The sequence below is a fragment of the Mesoplodon bidens genome (genome assembly GCF_964165515.1).
Source record: "Mesoplodon bidens genome assembly, chromosome: 13".
In the NCBI taxonomy this organism is placed as follows: Eukaryota; Metazoa; Chordata; class Mammalia; order Artiodactyla; family Ziphiidae; genus Mesoplodon; species Mesoplodon bidens.
In genome coordinates, this window is record NC_138169.1 from 73,690,540 (window position 1) to 73,708,259 (window position 17,720).

At 40.8% G+C, this 17,720-nt stretch overlaps 1 protein-coding gene across 7 annotated transcripts in view; it reads left to right on the top strand.

Annotated features, from left to right (window-relative positions):
- Positions 1 to 17,720, top strand: part of NEDD4L (NEDD4 like E3 ubiquitin protein ligase) — a 350,990-nt gene that overhangs the window by 198,084 nt on the left and 135,186 nt on the right. For 3 of the 7 annotated variants that reach the window (XM_081253287.1, XM_081253288.1, XM_081253289.1), the window contains 3 exons: positions 901 to 982; positions 3,735 to 3,773; positions 6,465 to 6,518. In XM_081253287.1, the coding sequence (XP_081109413.1) occupies positions 901 to 982; positions 3,735 to 3,773; positions 6,465 to 6,518 (175 nt within the window). Of the gene's footprint in view, positions 1 to 900; positions 983 to 2,265; positions 2,358 to 3,734; positions 3,774 to 6,464; positions 6,519 to 9,402; positions 11,439 to 17,720 lie in introns of those variants that run through there. The other 4 variants (XM_081253285.1, XM_081253286.1, XM_081253291.1 and 1 more) reach the window with 3 other exon arrangements.

Here is a 17,720-nt window from a genome sequence, read left to right on the forward strand (position 1 = left end):
ATAGAAATAAATCATCCACTCTCGATAATTAGATGAGTGAAAATTTGGGGATTGAATACATGAAGGCCCTTCCTATGACTTTAAGGATCTCAAGTGTAAAACAGAAGAACCTGGATCCCAAATTCTTATAGTTTAACTAGATTTGAGCTATCCCAGTGTTAGCAACTCCGGAACGTGTGAGGAGTGGACTTACCAAGCTCTTAGTAGATAATTCACATTAAGTAATCCTTTCAATATACTTCTGGCTAAAAGTTTTCAGTTTCCCAAGGAAATGATAGGAACTCTGGAACTTGTAGTCAGGAAACCTGAAATTTAATCAAGACTTTACTAAAATCTGTAACTTTGGGCAACTCTGTTGACATACTGGGCTTTAATTTTTTGTGTGTATGTTTTTGTTTTAATCTATAAGATATATGTTGACTTAGATGAACAATGCCTTTTTATCTCTACTGAAAGAAAAATAATTTTTACCAACGTAATGAAAATCAGAATATAAATAAGATGCAAACTAAATTTTCTAGCTAGATTTTACTAGTCTGAACAAATTTTATATTCCTTTTCATAATTTTTCTTGTAATCTTTTCAGAATCTGATTGTGTTTAGAAAAAATACTATGGGAGATTAATTGTTTTGAATTAAGAATAGAGAAGATGATCTTTAAAATTAGAATACGAGTTTGATGTTAGTTTTGCTTTTAAATAAACATCCTTGGTTCTAGGTGATAGAAACTTTCCTCAGTATATTTACCTAGTTATAAGCATGTTGAAAATGTTACTGCTTAGTTTGTGAAATTTACACAAGCTGGTCATTAAGTGATATTTTCGCATTTTCAGTTAGGTTATGGCTACTTTCCTTTTTGTATTTTTAAAATGAAAAGTATAATCCTATTTTTTCTTACAGTGATCCATATGTGAAACTTTCATTGTACGTAGCAGATGAGAATAGAGAACTTGCTTTGGTACAGACAAAAACAATTAAAAAGGTAAGGTCCATCCTTAATTAAACATCTTTTAAGTCATAATTAAATCTCATTAAATTATGTCTTTGAGCTCTGTAGAAGTTTATATTTTAAGATGGCAATATTTGCATTTTAAGCATCTCTCAGTATGAAATCTATAAATTCAATTCAGACTGTTCAGTGTTAACCCAAGATACCAGTTTTGGCTTTTAGTTAAGTGACTATAAAAACAGTATTAAAATATGCATTATTACAAGTAGGAATTTTTTTCCCTGCAAAGAATAAAGCAAAACAAGGACTTGTTCTTGTTGGCTTGTTTATGAAAAGAAATTTAAAGCAATTTAAAATACATTTAATGAAATGGAGTGGCTTGTGGATTTGGTAGACACAAAGGGAATGGTTTAACTTAAAACAGGTATTACCAAAGGAAGCAAAATACTGCTTAGCTACACAAAAACAAATAAAAAATATTAACAGTAAAACTACACATTTGTGTGTGTGTATGTTTCACTTTTCTAAATTTTACACCCATGATTTCATTAAAGATTTGTTTCCATAATTATACCTTAATTCATCTGTCTCCATATTTTTATATACATCTATAAAATATACTAAAACATATATCCATAAGTATATCTTAACTCATCTATCTCCATGTTTTTATATACATCTATAAAATATATTAGAACATAGATTTATATCCATAATTATATCCTAATTTATCTATCTCCATGTTTCTGTATATCTATCTATAAAATATATTAAAACATATATTTACTCCATATTTGGAGCATTTATTGAAGATGCATGTTTTCTATCAGAAGTACTGTTCTTATCTGTGCTTCAGTATTACTTACAGATTACTATTATTTTTCCCTCCCCACCTTTGCGGGGTAAACAGTCTTAACACTCTGTGTGATAAGCAGTTCCTGGAGAGCGTGACGGCTTTTAAAAAATGGCCATTCTCCTGCCGTCGTGCAGACGCCAGGGGTCTACGGCCAGGTCATTTTCTGTAAGGAAGACACAGCAGTCTAGCGTGCCTTCCACCTGGCATTCCGACTGGCACTGAAAATCAGTTTAGCGAACAGGAGCCGGTATTTTGATGAGTGGGGAGGATTCCTGTGAAGGACGGAGGCCATTGTTCCCTGTTGGGCGCTGCCGCTGGTTGAGTTTCCAGCGGGGCGGGAGGCCCGCCTTGCAGGGAAGGCAGTCGGGGACCTGATTGCCTGCCAGACGCGGAGGGAGCAGAGAAGCCACCAAAGCCACCAAAGCCGGCAGTCGGGGATCCTGAAATGTGTTTCCTTCCGAGGGGAGGTCCTCCTCCCTCCGCTCCACGGTAGAGGGTGTCGCTCCGCAGCCGGGGCTGCGCTGTCTGCCTCGCTCGGCAGCCAGCCTCCTGGTTAGTATTTCTGTGCTGCGCCCGGGTTTAAGAACTGTTTTCATCGTCCTCTCCTCGGGGCCGGGTGCCTGGTCCTTCATGCGTGTTGTGGTCTCACCTGTCCGTTTCCTTCCCTCACCTGTCCTTTGCCTCTCCCCCTCTGCATTTCCGTGAAGCTGGGCTCCGGACCGGCTGCAGCCCGTGGCGGACCTGGGCCTGCTCCCACCTCTCCCCATTCCTCCTCCCAGCCCTCTCACTCGTTACCATCCCCGGCTCATTCACAGCTAGAAGTGTGAAACCCCTTTATTTAGGGTTAAACGCCCCGTGGAGTTGTGGGTGGGGAAATTGCTGATTTTTCTTTCTTTAATGCCAGTTCAATGTTGTACAAATTCAGTTTATTTTTTTATGGTGCTTTGTGTTGCTATTATTTTGCTGCTGCTTCCTGCACTAGTTTTTAAAGGAAATAGATTGATAAAGACAAATAGCATTCTAACTTTAAAATACTGTAGTTCTTGGTGAGGTGGTGATTTTTCAGTCTCAAATTTTTACATAGACTTTTTGAGAGAGGTGTTTATTTCAGAGTATGATGCATGTCCAAATGCACAAACACATGTGTAAATGTATTCTCCCATAGTATGTTTCATCTTAGTTTCAAAGGCTGTTTGGTAGTCCATCTTTTATCCAAGCTGAGGACAAAAGTATCTTTCCATGTCCTTGTGAGATGTATGTTTATATGGATTGATGTGGAGATGGATGGATGGATGGATGGATGGGTGTGGATGGGTAGAGAGGAGGATGGAAGGATAGGTGGATGAATATTTTTAAACCTGGTTATTTGGGGGAAAAGAGTTCAGTTTTGATTTATAACTGGCAGAGTTTTCTCATGTTATATAATCTGAGCATCAATATTGTTCTTTATAAAATGTCTTCAGATTTCAGTTTTTGTCTAAATAGTGGACACTGTCACCCTTCTTCCACCTGCTTCATCGCTCTCCAAGAGATTTGTAGCAGGTTGAGGGAAATAAGCAAAGTTCATTTCCTTCTTGATAGAATAATCCTATCAGTGTTAATTTCTTGAAGAATATCTTTGTTTTCACGATGATGGCTCTTTGTAGGTCCCTGACGTTATTCCTTCTGGTTGATAGCATGAAATTTATGGTTTCTTACCTGTGAATCATCTGTTTCATAAATACATCCCATCCCCATCTAGTTTGATTGATAGAATAGTCTCAGATAATTGACTAAATGCTTCCTTTATTGCCATTTTGAAAATCTCTTAGCTGTTTTTTTAGTGGGGGGGGGAGAAAAAGTTTAAGCAACTGTGTGGACTGCATTGTACTAGTAACTGTTAATGTTTCAAAGACTGTAAAATAAATTACAAGATGATTTCTCTTCCAGACGCTGAACCCAAAGTGGAATGAAGAATTTTATTTTAGAGTAAGTTTTTCTTTTTTTGGGGGGGTAATAATTGTTATTGATAACTAGATAGATATATTATCACAACAGACTCACATTGAGTGACATCTGTTAAATTTTTATTATGAAATTCCTTTTAAGAGGAGAAATGGTTGGGTAGCTTCCTAATGTGCCCCAAATTTTTAAACACTGTGACTAGTGGTAACAAAATCTGGACTTGTTTCATTTTGGGATGTTTGAGGGAAACAAAAAGAAAGTCATCCAAATACCATATTTTAGCTTTTCTATGCAAGTTTTTCTTTAAAAAAAAATAAGGTAAAATATAATTAAAACAAGAGCTTAATTTTTTCTATGAGACACGAACCCAGTAGAAGCAACATGATTAAAAAGAAGCCTAAAGGTTGCCAATCATGTTCCAATTAGGAAAGAAAATTTTTACAATTCAGAGATTCAGTGTGAGTGTATGTGTGTAATATAAAACTACTTCTGGAGTTTAAATATCACCAAATTAGGTAAATTTCCTCAACCTTTTATATTTAATATCCAGAAGAGCTATGTGTAGAAAGACTGAATTCTGTGAATTAATGGAGACTACTATTCAGTGAGTTTTTGCAGTTGCTTTGTTTTTTGTACTGAAATTTCGAAAATATTAAGCTGCTCAGGTATTTAATAGAAAAGAGGGTTTTTTTCCTCTTCAGGATGAATTAATTTTTATCATCTGTATAGTTGTGATATTAAAAACTACTGTACTTCCAGAAATGCTCTAAATAAGATCTTCTGATTCGTGTAGCTTCCCAAAGAACAATATTACCATTAGACTCGTTATAATTGGTCCTGATTTCTTCCTTTCAATCACAATGGTGTCTTATGTGCTCCGAACTTAGATCGCTATATACGACATCTGTTTTCTATCATGTTCAGAGCTAAAATATGGCACTGATATTTTAATACTTGGTGAGATCCTATGTGTAGCCTCTACCAGATGTATTTTAAATTACTTCATGAAGGACTGAAAAAGTAATGGGGGCAGATAGATATTATTGGCCCGTAGCTAACTCTCAGATACAGCTTTCCACTTGTAATACTCCAAATTACTTAGACTTCTTTCAGTTTAACACCTTGGCCACATTTCTGTAAATTTTAATACATCCAAGGTTTTTTTCAACTTTTATTAGCTCTAAACATATGTAAACTCGATTTTGGGGGGGGGCATTTAAAAAAACATTTTTGTTGTATTCATTGCACAAATCTTTATTGAGTGCTTACTGTATGCCAGCTTCTGCAACAGCCTGTGGATGCACTGGGCAGCAGTACAACCCTTCACTGAGCTTTCAAACAGACACTAAGCCCCCTACCCACCTGCCTGCTCCGTCACTAGGCTAAGAGCAAGCCAAGGGGTCAGAAGCACAAGTCGTGTTCTCTGTACCAGCAAATGTTATTTCATTCCCTTCTCCCTCCCTCTACTTAGTGATGGTGGACCTGGGTCCTACCACTTACATCTTTTCCAACCCTGGAGAAGCACCCCCCCAAAGAACTTGCACTCCCCACAGGCTCCTCATCTCTCATTAGGAGAGAGGAATCCTCACTTGGTAAGGTTGTTTTCCAGGATTTACGTACAATGATAGAGATGAGAACACTTCCCACCATGTCCCACACGTGGTTGGTTCTTAACTAAATGATATTGAATACTTGAGTCAGAAGGATGATGTCTGCTATTTCAGTGAGGCTGGGGTAAAGAGACAGAAAGAAGCAAAAAGACATCGAAAGCCCAGTAGCTCTGACATTGACCCCACAGTTGCTGGAAGAGGGGCCATCTTTTATTTCTTTGTGTCTCTAATGGCTCGAACCATGGGCTCTGGAGACTCGCAGGCCAGACCTGGTGGGGCTCCTGGTTGCCCTGCATAACCAGCTCCTGGGCAAGTTACCTTCCCCTGCTGGGCTCAGCTCCTCATTTGTAAAACTGGGGTGACAGTTATACATCATAGGGCTGCTTTGAGAATAAATGAGATCATGTGTTTTTGATATTTAATAAAGGAGATAGTGCCTAAAAAGTACGCACACAATGGTAAAGAGCCGCTTTTTACTATTTTCTTCATTATTTTTTATCATTGCTTTTATTATTAGGCCTAAGAAATTTCCTCAGGCGTAGACCTTTGTGAGGATGTAGCCTTTGGTGTACAGGCACGAGGATGCCTTTTTAGGGGAGATTTAGCAACTGTTAAAAACTACTTAGGGGCTTCCCTGGTGGTGCAGTGGTTGAGAGTCCGCCTGCTGATGCAGGGGACACGGGTTTGCGCCCCGGTGCAGGAAGATCCCACATGCCACGGAGCGGCTGGGCCCGTGAGCCATGGCCGCTGAGCCTGCGCATCCGGAGCCTGTGCTCCACATCGGGAGAGGCCACAACAGTGAGAGGCCCGCGTACCGCAAAAAAAAAAAAAAAAAAAAAAAAACTACTTAGAATTATCCTTTCTTACGTTAGAAAAGCAGCTTAAAATTAAGTGTTTTATTCTTCTGATATATCTAAATATTAGGCGTAGAATAATAATAGAAATCAATAATAGAAAACGATTTAGTTGATGAAAGAGCAGGTTAATTGTTTATATTACACAGTTGATTTGGGTGTGTTATAAAGCATTTTATTCTTTCAGTCTCTTATTTCATTCCTTGAATTATTTCTGCCCATTTAAAAAATATTATTTCTGTCCCTCATAGGTAAACCCATCTAATCACAGACTCTTGTTTGAAGTATTTGATGAAAACAGACTGGTAAGTGGGTCCCAATTTTTAATTTTTGCTTCATTTTTTTCAAAAACTGAATTTTTAGAGCAGCGTCTTTTAAAAACCTGTATTTATGTTGTACTTCTGCCAGTATACATGTCCCTCAATAAGACCGTTTTTGTCCCATTACTAGTTTAATGTTCATAATTCAAACATTTTTATAGGGTAGGACACTTTATTTGTATATGTGTATGTTTTTATCGTAGTTAATATTTGTGAAAGTCACACTGGTGATTTATCAAACCATGTATGCTTATACTCTTCTGCTGGGGATACAAACGATAGGCAAATCTGTCGCCGCCATTACTCATGGAAATGAACCTTTCAGGGTTTTTATGTGTAAGCCAGACCATGTGATTGTGACATGTTCAATAATGAATCTCTCTGGGAAAACAAAAATCTAATTAACAGTATATAGCAAAAAGTGAATCTATATTTAGGAGGTAAAATTAAGCTGTTTTTTAAAAGTGGTACGTTCTCGAGGGAAATTCATAGATAGTAACTTCAAAGAACCAGAAATATGCCTGAGGCATAAAACTGGTACATACATTTTATATAGGTTGATAGGTAAGTAGGTATATATATGTATATGTATGTAACTGATACAACTTACATTTCATTTTAGAAATGGAGTTTCAGAAGCAAATCTGGCTTAAAGCACTTTGCCAGATTTAACTCCCTAGAATGTATACATCAAATACCTATGAGCCAAGTGTTCCAACTATGAAAATGAATATTATTATGATATGTATAACCTTTTAAGGTACTCTCAGAAGTGGTATTATAACTCAGTGGAGTCAGTTGTACTCAGATTTGCTTTCCCTGAAACTTATGTACAGTCGTCCCTCAGTATCCATGGGGGGATTGGTTCCAGGACCCCTGCAGATACCAAAATCCAAGGATGCTGAAGTCTCTAATATAAAATGGGGAAATATTTGCATGTAACCTGAACACATTCTCCTGTATACTTGAAATTTATATCTAGATTACTTATGATACCCAATACAATGTAAATGCTATGTAAATAGTTTCCTGTATGAGGCAAATTCAAGTTTTGCTTTTTGGAACTTGCTGGAATTTTTTTCCCCTGAATATTTTTGATTCAAGTTGGTTGAATCCATGAATGCGGAACCTGCAGATACGGAGGGTCCAACCGTATATTATTTGCTTAAAAGAAATGTTTTTATGGACCCTTCTTTCTTCAGAATTCAACTGAAACTTACAAGTTTTTGAATAGCTTGAGTTTAATAGAATATTTGATCTGGAGGAGCCCTATAATGTTAACTGATTTAATTCTCTGTCCTTGCAAATGAAGAAAGAGAACGGAGGTCTAGAGCCCTTATGTAATTATGTAACTGCTGGTCTCCTAAATCTCAGGCCAGTGGTGGTGAATAGCCAGGCCTTTAACCCTTAGGGAACTTGGGAGTATATTTGATCTCCTGTGCCTTGTGTTACTCTCCAAATTAGAAAGCCAACAGATGCTGGCCCACCATCCTGATAGCTTTTCTATTAAAATATATGGATTCTCGGTGGTTGCATTGAACTGGACATTTTGTACCTTAGGTAATACTTAGTAGTACTGAGTTGCTAATATCACTTTTGCTTTGTGTATGAAGTTGTTTTCTGTTAAATCGAATGAGAAATTCTGCTTGAGGGTGCAGTTCTTAGAACTCCATCTTTCATCCGGCAAACACTGAATTCAGCAATGTTTAGCAGAGTAACAGTAAGTCCCTGGAGACATAGATGCAGCCACAAGACTAATCCTTACTCTCTCATTTATTGAGTATAATAACACTTCAAGGTGAAGAACTGGTCAACTTTGAGGGAAAATTGCCTCTTGTCAGATGGGTTTTAACTCATTATTTTTCTTCTAGTAAAGGAAGTTCACTGTAAAAATTTTGTTTTCCAATATCTAAAAGAATGGCTGTTGTTGAGATGACCTTGCCATGAGCCCTAAACTATACTTCCAAGCCCAAAAGGGCTTTGAATGAATGCAGAGCTCTAAGAAATCCCATTTGAATACAAACTTTATCTGAAAAATGGCGTTTTATGTACCTAGCTTTGCCCCAGGCCATCTGCAGTGTTGTTACTATGAAGTGAATGCTGCTGGCAGTGGTTTTTTCTTTGTTGGCTATTAACCCAGCTAAGACTATACGTGACCGTAGTGGTGCTAGGCAGTTTTCGCATTAAACAAACTGGCTTCCATTTCTCTCATAGAGATCATTTTTGGCATTTAAAACACATGCCTTTAGAAAACAGATTTGGATGTATGTAAACACAGGTTAATCCTCCACACCCTGGACTCCAGAGCTGTTGACACAGTCATGCTTTGTGGATTTTCAAATAAACTTTTTGTCACCCTTTGCAGCTTGGTATTCCACCCCCCGCCCCCTATTTTTTACTCCCTCCTAAATAAACCTCTTTGTTAAATAACTGATGTTTCTGGATCATGGGAAAGAGTATGTTTAAAACACACAGAATATATTCCAAGTTAGCTGCAAATCCGATGACAGCTTTTTGAAACGTGGACTTTCACTTTTATTGCTTAGGCCCTTTTTGGACCTTCAAAAACAGCAAGATTCTATGTTTGTATCCCAACTGGGGTGATAATGTTGACTTCTTACCGGAAAACAGTCAGCTCCAGGCAGCCTTTCTTCTGCATGGTATTTAAGTTAATTTATTACCGAAACCACATGCCCACCCTTCTTCAACTTTCCTTCCCCTTTTCTTCGGGGGGGGGGGGCAGTGGTGGTGGTGCGAGGGTGGTGGTTTTTTCTCTTGTCTGGCATAGGGGAGAGAATGTTTTCTCCAGCTGAGCTCCTTTCCTCTGGTACCGCCATGTCTGAGAATCATATTATGTATGAGATTGCGTCTCCCCCCCCACAATCTTTTAAATGAAAAATGTTGTAGTAGCCAGAGGCAGGCCTTAACTGGCAGTGTTGCAAGTTGTACCCCCCTCCATTTAGCTATTTTGTTACTTGTAGATCATGGTCTAATTATTTAGTGTTAAAGGGACACTCGTCCTGTGGGGTGTGTAATCGTATTTATAGTACATTTTACTAGTTTGCATTCCATCATGGTAGTGTGGTGACATCATAAGTAACAGGGGGAGCATAACATCCGATTGCTCGTGAAAGAGTCTTCCAGCGGCCACGGCATTTTTACTTGTCATTATCTGGTTCGGTGGGAAAGGTGGTGGGGAGGTGGGCGGATATACTGCGTGTGCTTCTGTGTTGGATGCCAGGTCTCTCTCACATTGGTTAGAGAGAGTCCCGGTGCCCTGCTTGGTTCGGAAAGAACTGTCCGGTGAGTGCCGTGCAGTTAGATTTATAGCAGCATGGCTCGGAGTGTGTTTGCTGCCTTAGTCAGCTGTGAGAGCTCCCTGCTGGGGCCACTCCTGTCTGATGGAAAAGCAGCAGCTGGGAAGGTGCTGTTTCAGGCTCTTGCTGTTTAAAAAAAAAAAAAAAAAAATTGAGAGCGAGAGGGGGGAAAACTCCAGTAAGTCCACAAGCTGGCATTGGAGGGGGAGACCGCAGTCATGTGGTTCTGGCCATCCTACCCTCTGTCACAGTGTGGATGAGAGCTTTTTGCTCTTATCCAATCATGCCTGGAATGCCGCTTGCCACTTGGGTTATTTCTGCTATCTGTCGCTCTCGGTGCCGCAGTGCTAACGGTTTGGCAGATGGGACGCTTTTTCTTGGAGTTTGTGTCTTTGGTTTTTGACTTCTGGCAGCACCAGGCTTCTTGTTGACGCTCGTCCTCTCCCTCCCTGGCCCTCTGGGCACCATGGCCCATCGGCTTCGGTTTCATTTTGGCTCAGGTCGCAGCAACACAGACCCCGAATCAGAGATCCTAGACCAGGAGAGAGAAGACGACTTTTTCATGGCATTCCACACGCTCCCGCGGCGGAGCAGCCCTCACCCCTTCACCCCGAATGGAGCAGAGGACGGCGGAGGCGGCCTGCAGGGAGACGTGGGCGCGCTCAAGCGCAGCACGTCCATGTTCATCCCACAGCTCCTGAGCCCCTTCGACGTGCGGCCCACCCGGAGCTCGTCCGTGCAGATCTCGCTGCAGCGCAAGGCGGCCGACGGGGCCCCTGACGGGTGCGGGCCGGCCGAGGCCTTGGATGGCGACGCGGGCTCGGCGCCTCGGGGCGGCTGTCCGGAGCCCCCGGAGCCCGAGAGTCCCGAGAGCTCCCCTCCCAGAGCGGCGAGGGCTCCGGGCCCGCAGGTCAACGGTATGTGTGGCCGCCAAGTGCTGGGCCCTGTAGCCCCCGACGGCCTCGAGGAGGCCGAGCCGTCGGCCGTCGGGGGCCGGGAGGGCGGCGGCGGACTCCGCATCCAGCACCGCGCCTCCAGCGCAGACGTGCGACAGGTGAGGCTGACGCCCTTCGGGGCCGACGGCCAGAGCGGCCCATCGGCGCCGGAGCCCAGGCGCTGGTCCCTGCAGCATGTTCCAGATGCTTCTGGAAGTTCCGGGAAGCGGTGCTTTGTCTTCCAGTTGCAGCAGCCGCAAGCCGGCGCGCCAGGGCTGGCCGGTGACTTCAACTTCGGGTTCACTGGCACCAAGGGGGACAGGTTGGTGAGGTATCCCCGCATTCGTCTGGAGAGGAGCACTTCGTACCCCACGCAGCCCCGGGCTGAGCGTGGGAGCCCCACGGAAGAGCGCGGCCACCCGGGCCACCCGGAGACGCCACCTCGGGGCCGCAGGGTGGCTCCCGAAATCCACAGGACCAACTCCGTGGAAAGGACGCCACAGGGTCAGGGCTGCACGTTTAAGATCAGGCAGGATCAAAATGCGGGGCAACAGCATTTCAGAATTCTTGTGACTCGGGGGCCAGAGGAAGCCCCTCCGAGTCCCGAGGAGAATAACGCCGCCAGCCCTGGTTCCACGGGAGCCTGCGCCTCGGTAAGTGAGCGCGCGTTTCCATGTGACGGCCGTTTCCATGTGACGGCCGTTTGGTAGGGACTGATTCAAGGCCAGCAAGCTTATTCTCCAGTGTAATTAAAATAAACTCCGTCCTCCTCCCTCCCGGGAGTTTCCGTGCTTCGGGTCAGTGTAACTTAATGTTTGGCCGGCTTCTGGGACCATGATTTGTGGTCCAGCCTTTGGTAGAGGTCCATGAAACTAATTAGTGTTTTAGAAAATATCCTCAAAGTCGAATAACTCTGTTTTGAAAAATCCAGACAGCCCCTTCCCCCCCCTTTCATCCCTTCTGAATAAAAGAATTTTTAAAATGTATTACTTTTTAAGTTAATCTGCAGTGCCCCAACGTGTTGACGTTGGAAATGCATTTAAAAACTGCTTGCAGATACAGTCTGTGACAACACATGCCTTTGAAAAACAATCAGTTCTAATGAAGGTGAGAGAATCTCACGTTAAACTTGTCTAGTTTCTTAATAATTGAGTGTTATGTCAAGTTGGACCAGTTCTTCCTAATGGCCTTTAACTGTAGAGGGCCAGCCCTTGTTATATAATGTATTGTCTTTGTTTTTTTGCCCCATTAAGTAATACTGAACAAGCATAGTCACACTCGTGGGACAGGAGGAAATGTGTTTTTGAAGCAGATTGGCTTATGGGCCAAGGCAAGGCGAAACTGATTGGGGACTTGTTAATGGTCAGATTGTGCAGCCCTGCAATTAACACTGCCCACTTGAGTGCCTAAGCTGGACTGCTGTATATAGAATAGTAAGTGCCCTGTCTCCAGCTGTGGAAACAGACGCCCTGCAACAGATTTTGGCCTTTATTGCTCCTGTGTCCTTGCTCTCTCCCTTTCAGTGAAATGGAGCACAGAAAGACAGCTGCTAACTCCACCAAGGCAAATGATGACTGCAGCTTTCATCCTTTGTTGTGGGATGAAAAGTTTCATCAGTTAGCTTTCTTTTGCTAATAGTCACTAGCCATTGAGTGCTTTTTTTAAAAGGACAAGCTCCTTATATTTTGAATTGGGTTTTTTTCCTTGAATTTCCCGTGATTGCTGGTTTTGAGGATACAACAATGAAATGTCTAGGAGACTTTTTGTTTGGGTTTCAGTTGTGAATGGTGACTCTCCAAAGTGGATGACTGAGTATGACTGTGGAATCGTATCGCCTTTTGTGTTGAGAAATATTTTGGGCCATTTGAGTAAATTTTATCACTGCTCCATCATTAGTTTTCACCATTTTGAAAGCGTAATCAGGTGCTAGATGCAAATATTATCTTTTTCTTGGTGTTGTATAACTGTTTCTTCTTCTTTTCCCTTCTATAAACCCTTTTATTATCTCTATCCCTTCTATTAGGAAATATCTGAGCGCATTGTCTTGGTCTGGACCAATACCATTTTTATACAGTGGTACAAATTTCAATAAAATTTTGATAATAGCTTCTATCCTTCAACTCAAGAAAGTACCATCACAACAGGTGTAGGCTTCAATGGGCAGCACAGTTCCATGCTGAATTTGGACCACCTACCACATGAAGATGGACGAAATGCATTTCCTAAAGTTTTGACAACTGTTCAGTTATCAGAATTTAAATCATTTTGCAGTTAGATGTTGAGGACAAATGGATTTATATAATTCCAGCCTCATTTGGCTTGAAGTTTCTCATGTGATTAAAAAACAAACAGAACATACCGATTTACATGCAAGGACCATTCTAACTTGCAAGGGCTATTAGAGTGGAAAATAAATTTCTTCAAATTTGGAAATGCAAGTTCTAGAATAAAGAGCTTTTCTTGGAAAGTAAGTTCCATTTGTGCACAGTAGTTTTTATTTTCGTATTTGTATTTTTGTACACTTACAGAAATTTGTAAATGGTTGGTAGGAAGCTGGTTTTCTTTTGAGCGAAAACTTGTTTCTTCAAGAAGCAAAAACAAAACTTGTCTCATAACAAAACCGTCTGTTCCATTCAACACTTTGTACGTGTTTCATATGGGCAGGGGTGGTAAGTGTAGACAGCAGCTGCCACAGCCTTATTTATCTTGAGGGAAAACATTCACTTGGGCGTCTACAGTCTGGCTGCCACCAAGCTTTTTTGACGTTTCAAATATCTCCTGCTTTGGACAGAAGGGCATTTCATTATTAGTTTACGTGAAAAATCGATTACAGTCTGGTTTTTGACTCATGTCAAAAATCTTTCTCGGAGAAAACCGTTCAAGATTCCTTTTGCGAATGTGTTCATATGTCATGATCTATGCCTTAGACCTTATTACAGTTGAGAAATTTTCTCTGTCTGTGCCTCCCAAACATCCTGTCATGACTGTCGTGAATAAATCCAAAATGCAACGTGATTCTAAAAAATGCTGATCAGATTCCTGGGACCCCATGTGATCATTGATTTTCTACCTGGTCTGACACCTCTGTAAAGTAGAATTGGTTTTTAGAGTTATCAGTTATAATCAGCTGTAATATTTCAGAATTCTTACAACTCATCAGTTCAGTTTGTAGCATTTTAATGGTCATTTACGAATAATTCAGTTATTTTCTTAAATTAGTTTTTTGGGTTCCTTGGTTTGGTTATGAGCTTCTTAACTGCATGACAGTTATTTTGAGGAAGTGGGATCACTGTTTACCAGGCATTTGTGTCCCCTTTCACCACGCTGTCATGCCAGTTTTCTAATCCCACGTTACACTGGGTCCTTGGAAAGTTTCTGGGACTGTCTCAGTTTCTTGCTGATACAAAATTCATAATGTAAACAGAGTTAGAAGGGCCCACGGCGGGGGCAAAAACACGTATTCTGACACCCACTACATAACACTACAGGGAAGGAGTGTTCCTTCTTTCCTTCATCCCAGGTTCTCTGAATTTTCCTCGTGCCCTCTCCATGGACTTACACTTCCTAGAAGTAACATGGTAGTCTTCTGTGATTAAAAATCCATTTCACTGAACGACAAAGGAATACCCAAACTATTTTTGTTTGGGGGGGAATTTTAGTTTGAATCTCTTTCAGAGAAGGTGATTTGACTATACAGAACACTTTTGAAATTAGTATTAGTTCTTGTCTCTTTTTTACCTTAAAAAATAACTCTAGGAAAATATGTATAAACCACCCCTTTATTTAAAAGCACCACCACAACAATGCAGTGGGTAAAAAAAAGCTAGTATGCCTTTCATTGACTTGGTCTCTGATTGGATTCTGTAAACTTTTTCTTCTTGGCTATCTCTCTTAACGTGGTTCTATATGGGCACATTCCAATATTATGGAACTTGAAATTTCAACTTCGATGGCTGTTTTGAAAAGTGTAGGTAGTGCATCAGTAGGTGCGTATACACACAAACACATAGGGCTTGCAGGTGACAACTCACATCTCTGAAACACTTCACAATTTGAAGAGTGCCTGCCTTCATTTCACTTAGTCTGTATAACCATCCCAGTCTCACTCAGCCTTCCCAACCATCATGTGAAATAGTGTTATTTTACTGTTTCCAACCAAGGTATGTGATACTTCATTAGGTGTGGTAACTAATGACAGTATCACATTCTATCATTTTGCATATATACAGAATAGGAATTTTAAAAATATGTATAGCTTTGCACAGTTTAGAAGCCTGTGTAGCCAAAATGCAGTTTAATGCTTTCTGTGATGTGACGTCCTAATGCTGAGAATTTTGGAGATGGCCACTCCATTTGGTGCCTTGGAGCACTGGCCTAATGGACTGGACTGTGCAGATTCCTGACGTGTCCCGGGGGAGTTAAGACACCCTCTCTGCGTGTTCTCTCTCGTCAGTGAAAGAGGAGGCTAAAAACGTCCAACTCCCAGGTTTACGGTGAGGTTTAAATGAGGTGTTAGGTTGTTTTTTCCCTTCTTACCCAAGTCTCTGTAATGTACAGATCGTTCTCCAAGGAAGGTAATTAGGTTACCTGTGAACAGTGGGTTTTCAATCACAGGGTCTTAGACACAGGGCAACGTGAATTTAAGGCACACCTGGAAATGTTTACTTTAGTCACGGCTTTGATCTCCTTTCTGCCGGCATCTCATCTTTCCTGAGTATTTGCCCCTTGGATAATCAGCATCACAGAGCCTTAGCATTGCCCTGCGATGATGCAGTCCTTGAAAAGACTTCAATTAATTTGTGAGCTGTGCGTCGTAGACCAGGACCTTTAGTTGTATTTGCGCTATTGAATTTTGAAACTTAAACATAGTTATTTCTGCTGGCATTTCAGACACGTTATTTGTTTACCATGCCATTTTGGTTATACACACACACACACACACACACACACACACACACACACACACACATATATATATATATATTTTTTACCATGCCATGTTTCCAGTTGTTTACTTTTCCTTCTTATGGGCCGTGGCTTTTGAGCAGCAATCTAATGTTATCTGTACAAAATTTTCACGTTATGTGGTTTATAAATGAGGACCGAATTTGGGAATAGGCCTTATTAGATACTGACTTTTAGAGGATTTTCATAAATGCTGCAGCTGCTTCTCTTGGCTAAGCTTGGAGGCAGAGTTCCTTGGCACTGAAATAAAACTACAATTTTATAACATATGCTAATAAGAAAACTGTTATCTCTACATAAAAGTTCGCAATACCAGAAGAAATTTACTCCATGTAAGAATTCTCTTAAATTTAATAAATGTTGGCTGTCCCTGTATAGTTGATGGTTTAAAATTAATTGAGCTAATCTAAATGGTAGTCTATAAGCAGATTTTTTAACAAAACTAATTAACTGCATATTATTACTGGTGAGATGGATTAACGCCTAAATATATTGACCTTTTTTAACTCCTAACGATACTACCAAGACATTTGCAAAAATGAGGAAAAAGCTGGAAATTCATGGAAGGTGTTGAAATTGTTGATTGAATGCTCGAATACCAGAATATCTAAGTTTCCACTCTAAATGCCAAAAGAAGCTCGGGAAACCCAATCCAGAATTGGCTGGTGATTATTGAGAGGTTTAGTATCCTGTCTGCGATCATCCAGTTCCCTTGATTCATACCCGGCAGCATAATATTCCATGTCCTACACAAGAGAGGACGCCAAGACAGTCCACCTGCGACGTAGACCCAGCTCCAGTTTAAAGATGAAGAAGGGCTAAAAGGATGGAGTGTTGAAAATATTAGCTAAAATATGTATTGCAAGAGCTTGGTGATTTTTCTGGGTAGATGGAGATTATGGAAAGATTTTTAGATATTATCTTGACTCAGTATGCATCATGGATGTATGATGTTCCCAATGGGTTTTCCTTTTTAAATCTCTTGTTTACTTATTTATTTTTTTGTGCTACAGCTTACTTGGGCAAATGGGTACGCAGAGGGAATATCAGAAAGCCAGTCAGTGAAACAGGTGGCCTGCGTGAGTGGGCCTGAATGAAGTTGTCCGTGTCCTGCCTGTTTTGTGCTGTGTCCTCCTGAATTGACACCTCGGTGGTCTCTAGGCATCACCACGTTTTAACAGGAAGTTTGGCTTTCATGGTGGAGGATGAAGTAGATTGAATTTCAAGAAGCCTGCTTTTTAATCCCTGATCATTTTAGAACCAAGGACTGTTCTGACACTTTTGAATAGAGTGCTTCATGTGAAGGGAGAGGTCATAAAATGAAATCAAAGTAACAATTAAATTGAGTTGGAAGGGACCCGGCCTGCCTTCTCTGGGTTGACTGTTGTGGCCACACTTAATGTTACAAATACTTTGTATTGGTTCCTTTAGGTGGCTGCCCCAACTACCTATTCTTTGAAAAACTCCGTGTTTATTTTAGTGTTAGGTATTGTTCCCTGAACTTGGTAAGCAGAAAGTGAGGAAATTCCTCTGGGGAGGAAAAGACCAGTGCTTCCCCAAGCAAACCTGCCTTTCAGAATTTAGACAGCCTTCTTTTGGGACTTAATTTGGGACTTAATTTTTATAGATCAGGGTAAGTCAGGTGGCATTTACTTCCCTCATGTAATAACTCTGAGGAATCTGCTTTCAATCCGTCCTCTTTTATTATATTGTTTACCTCTTTCTTGGGGGCTGGGATGGGGTAAGGAACGTTATTGTTATGTATTTGATGATTCAAATAGTTTGATAGATTTACAGTTTCTCTTTCCTACTCTGTGGGTCAATCCAGAACTGACAGACTTTTAAAATATATTTAATGACCCACATATGTCATAACTCATCCACTTCCTTGAGAGACTTTTTAAAGCTTCATAATCATACTTGCTGAGGTTTTTTTTTTTTTTTTCATTTTCTTTTAAAATACACGACTG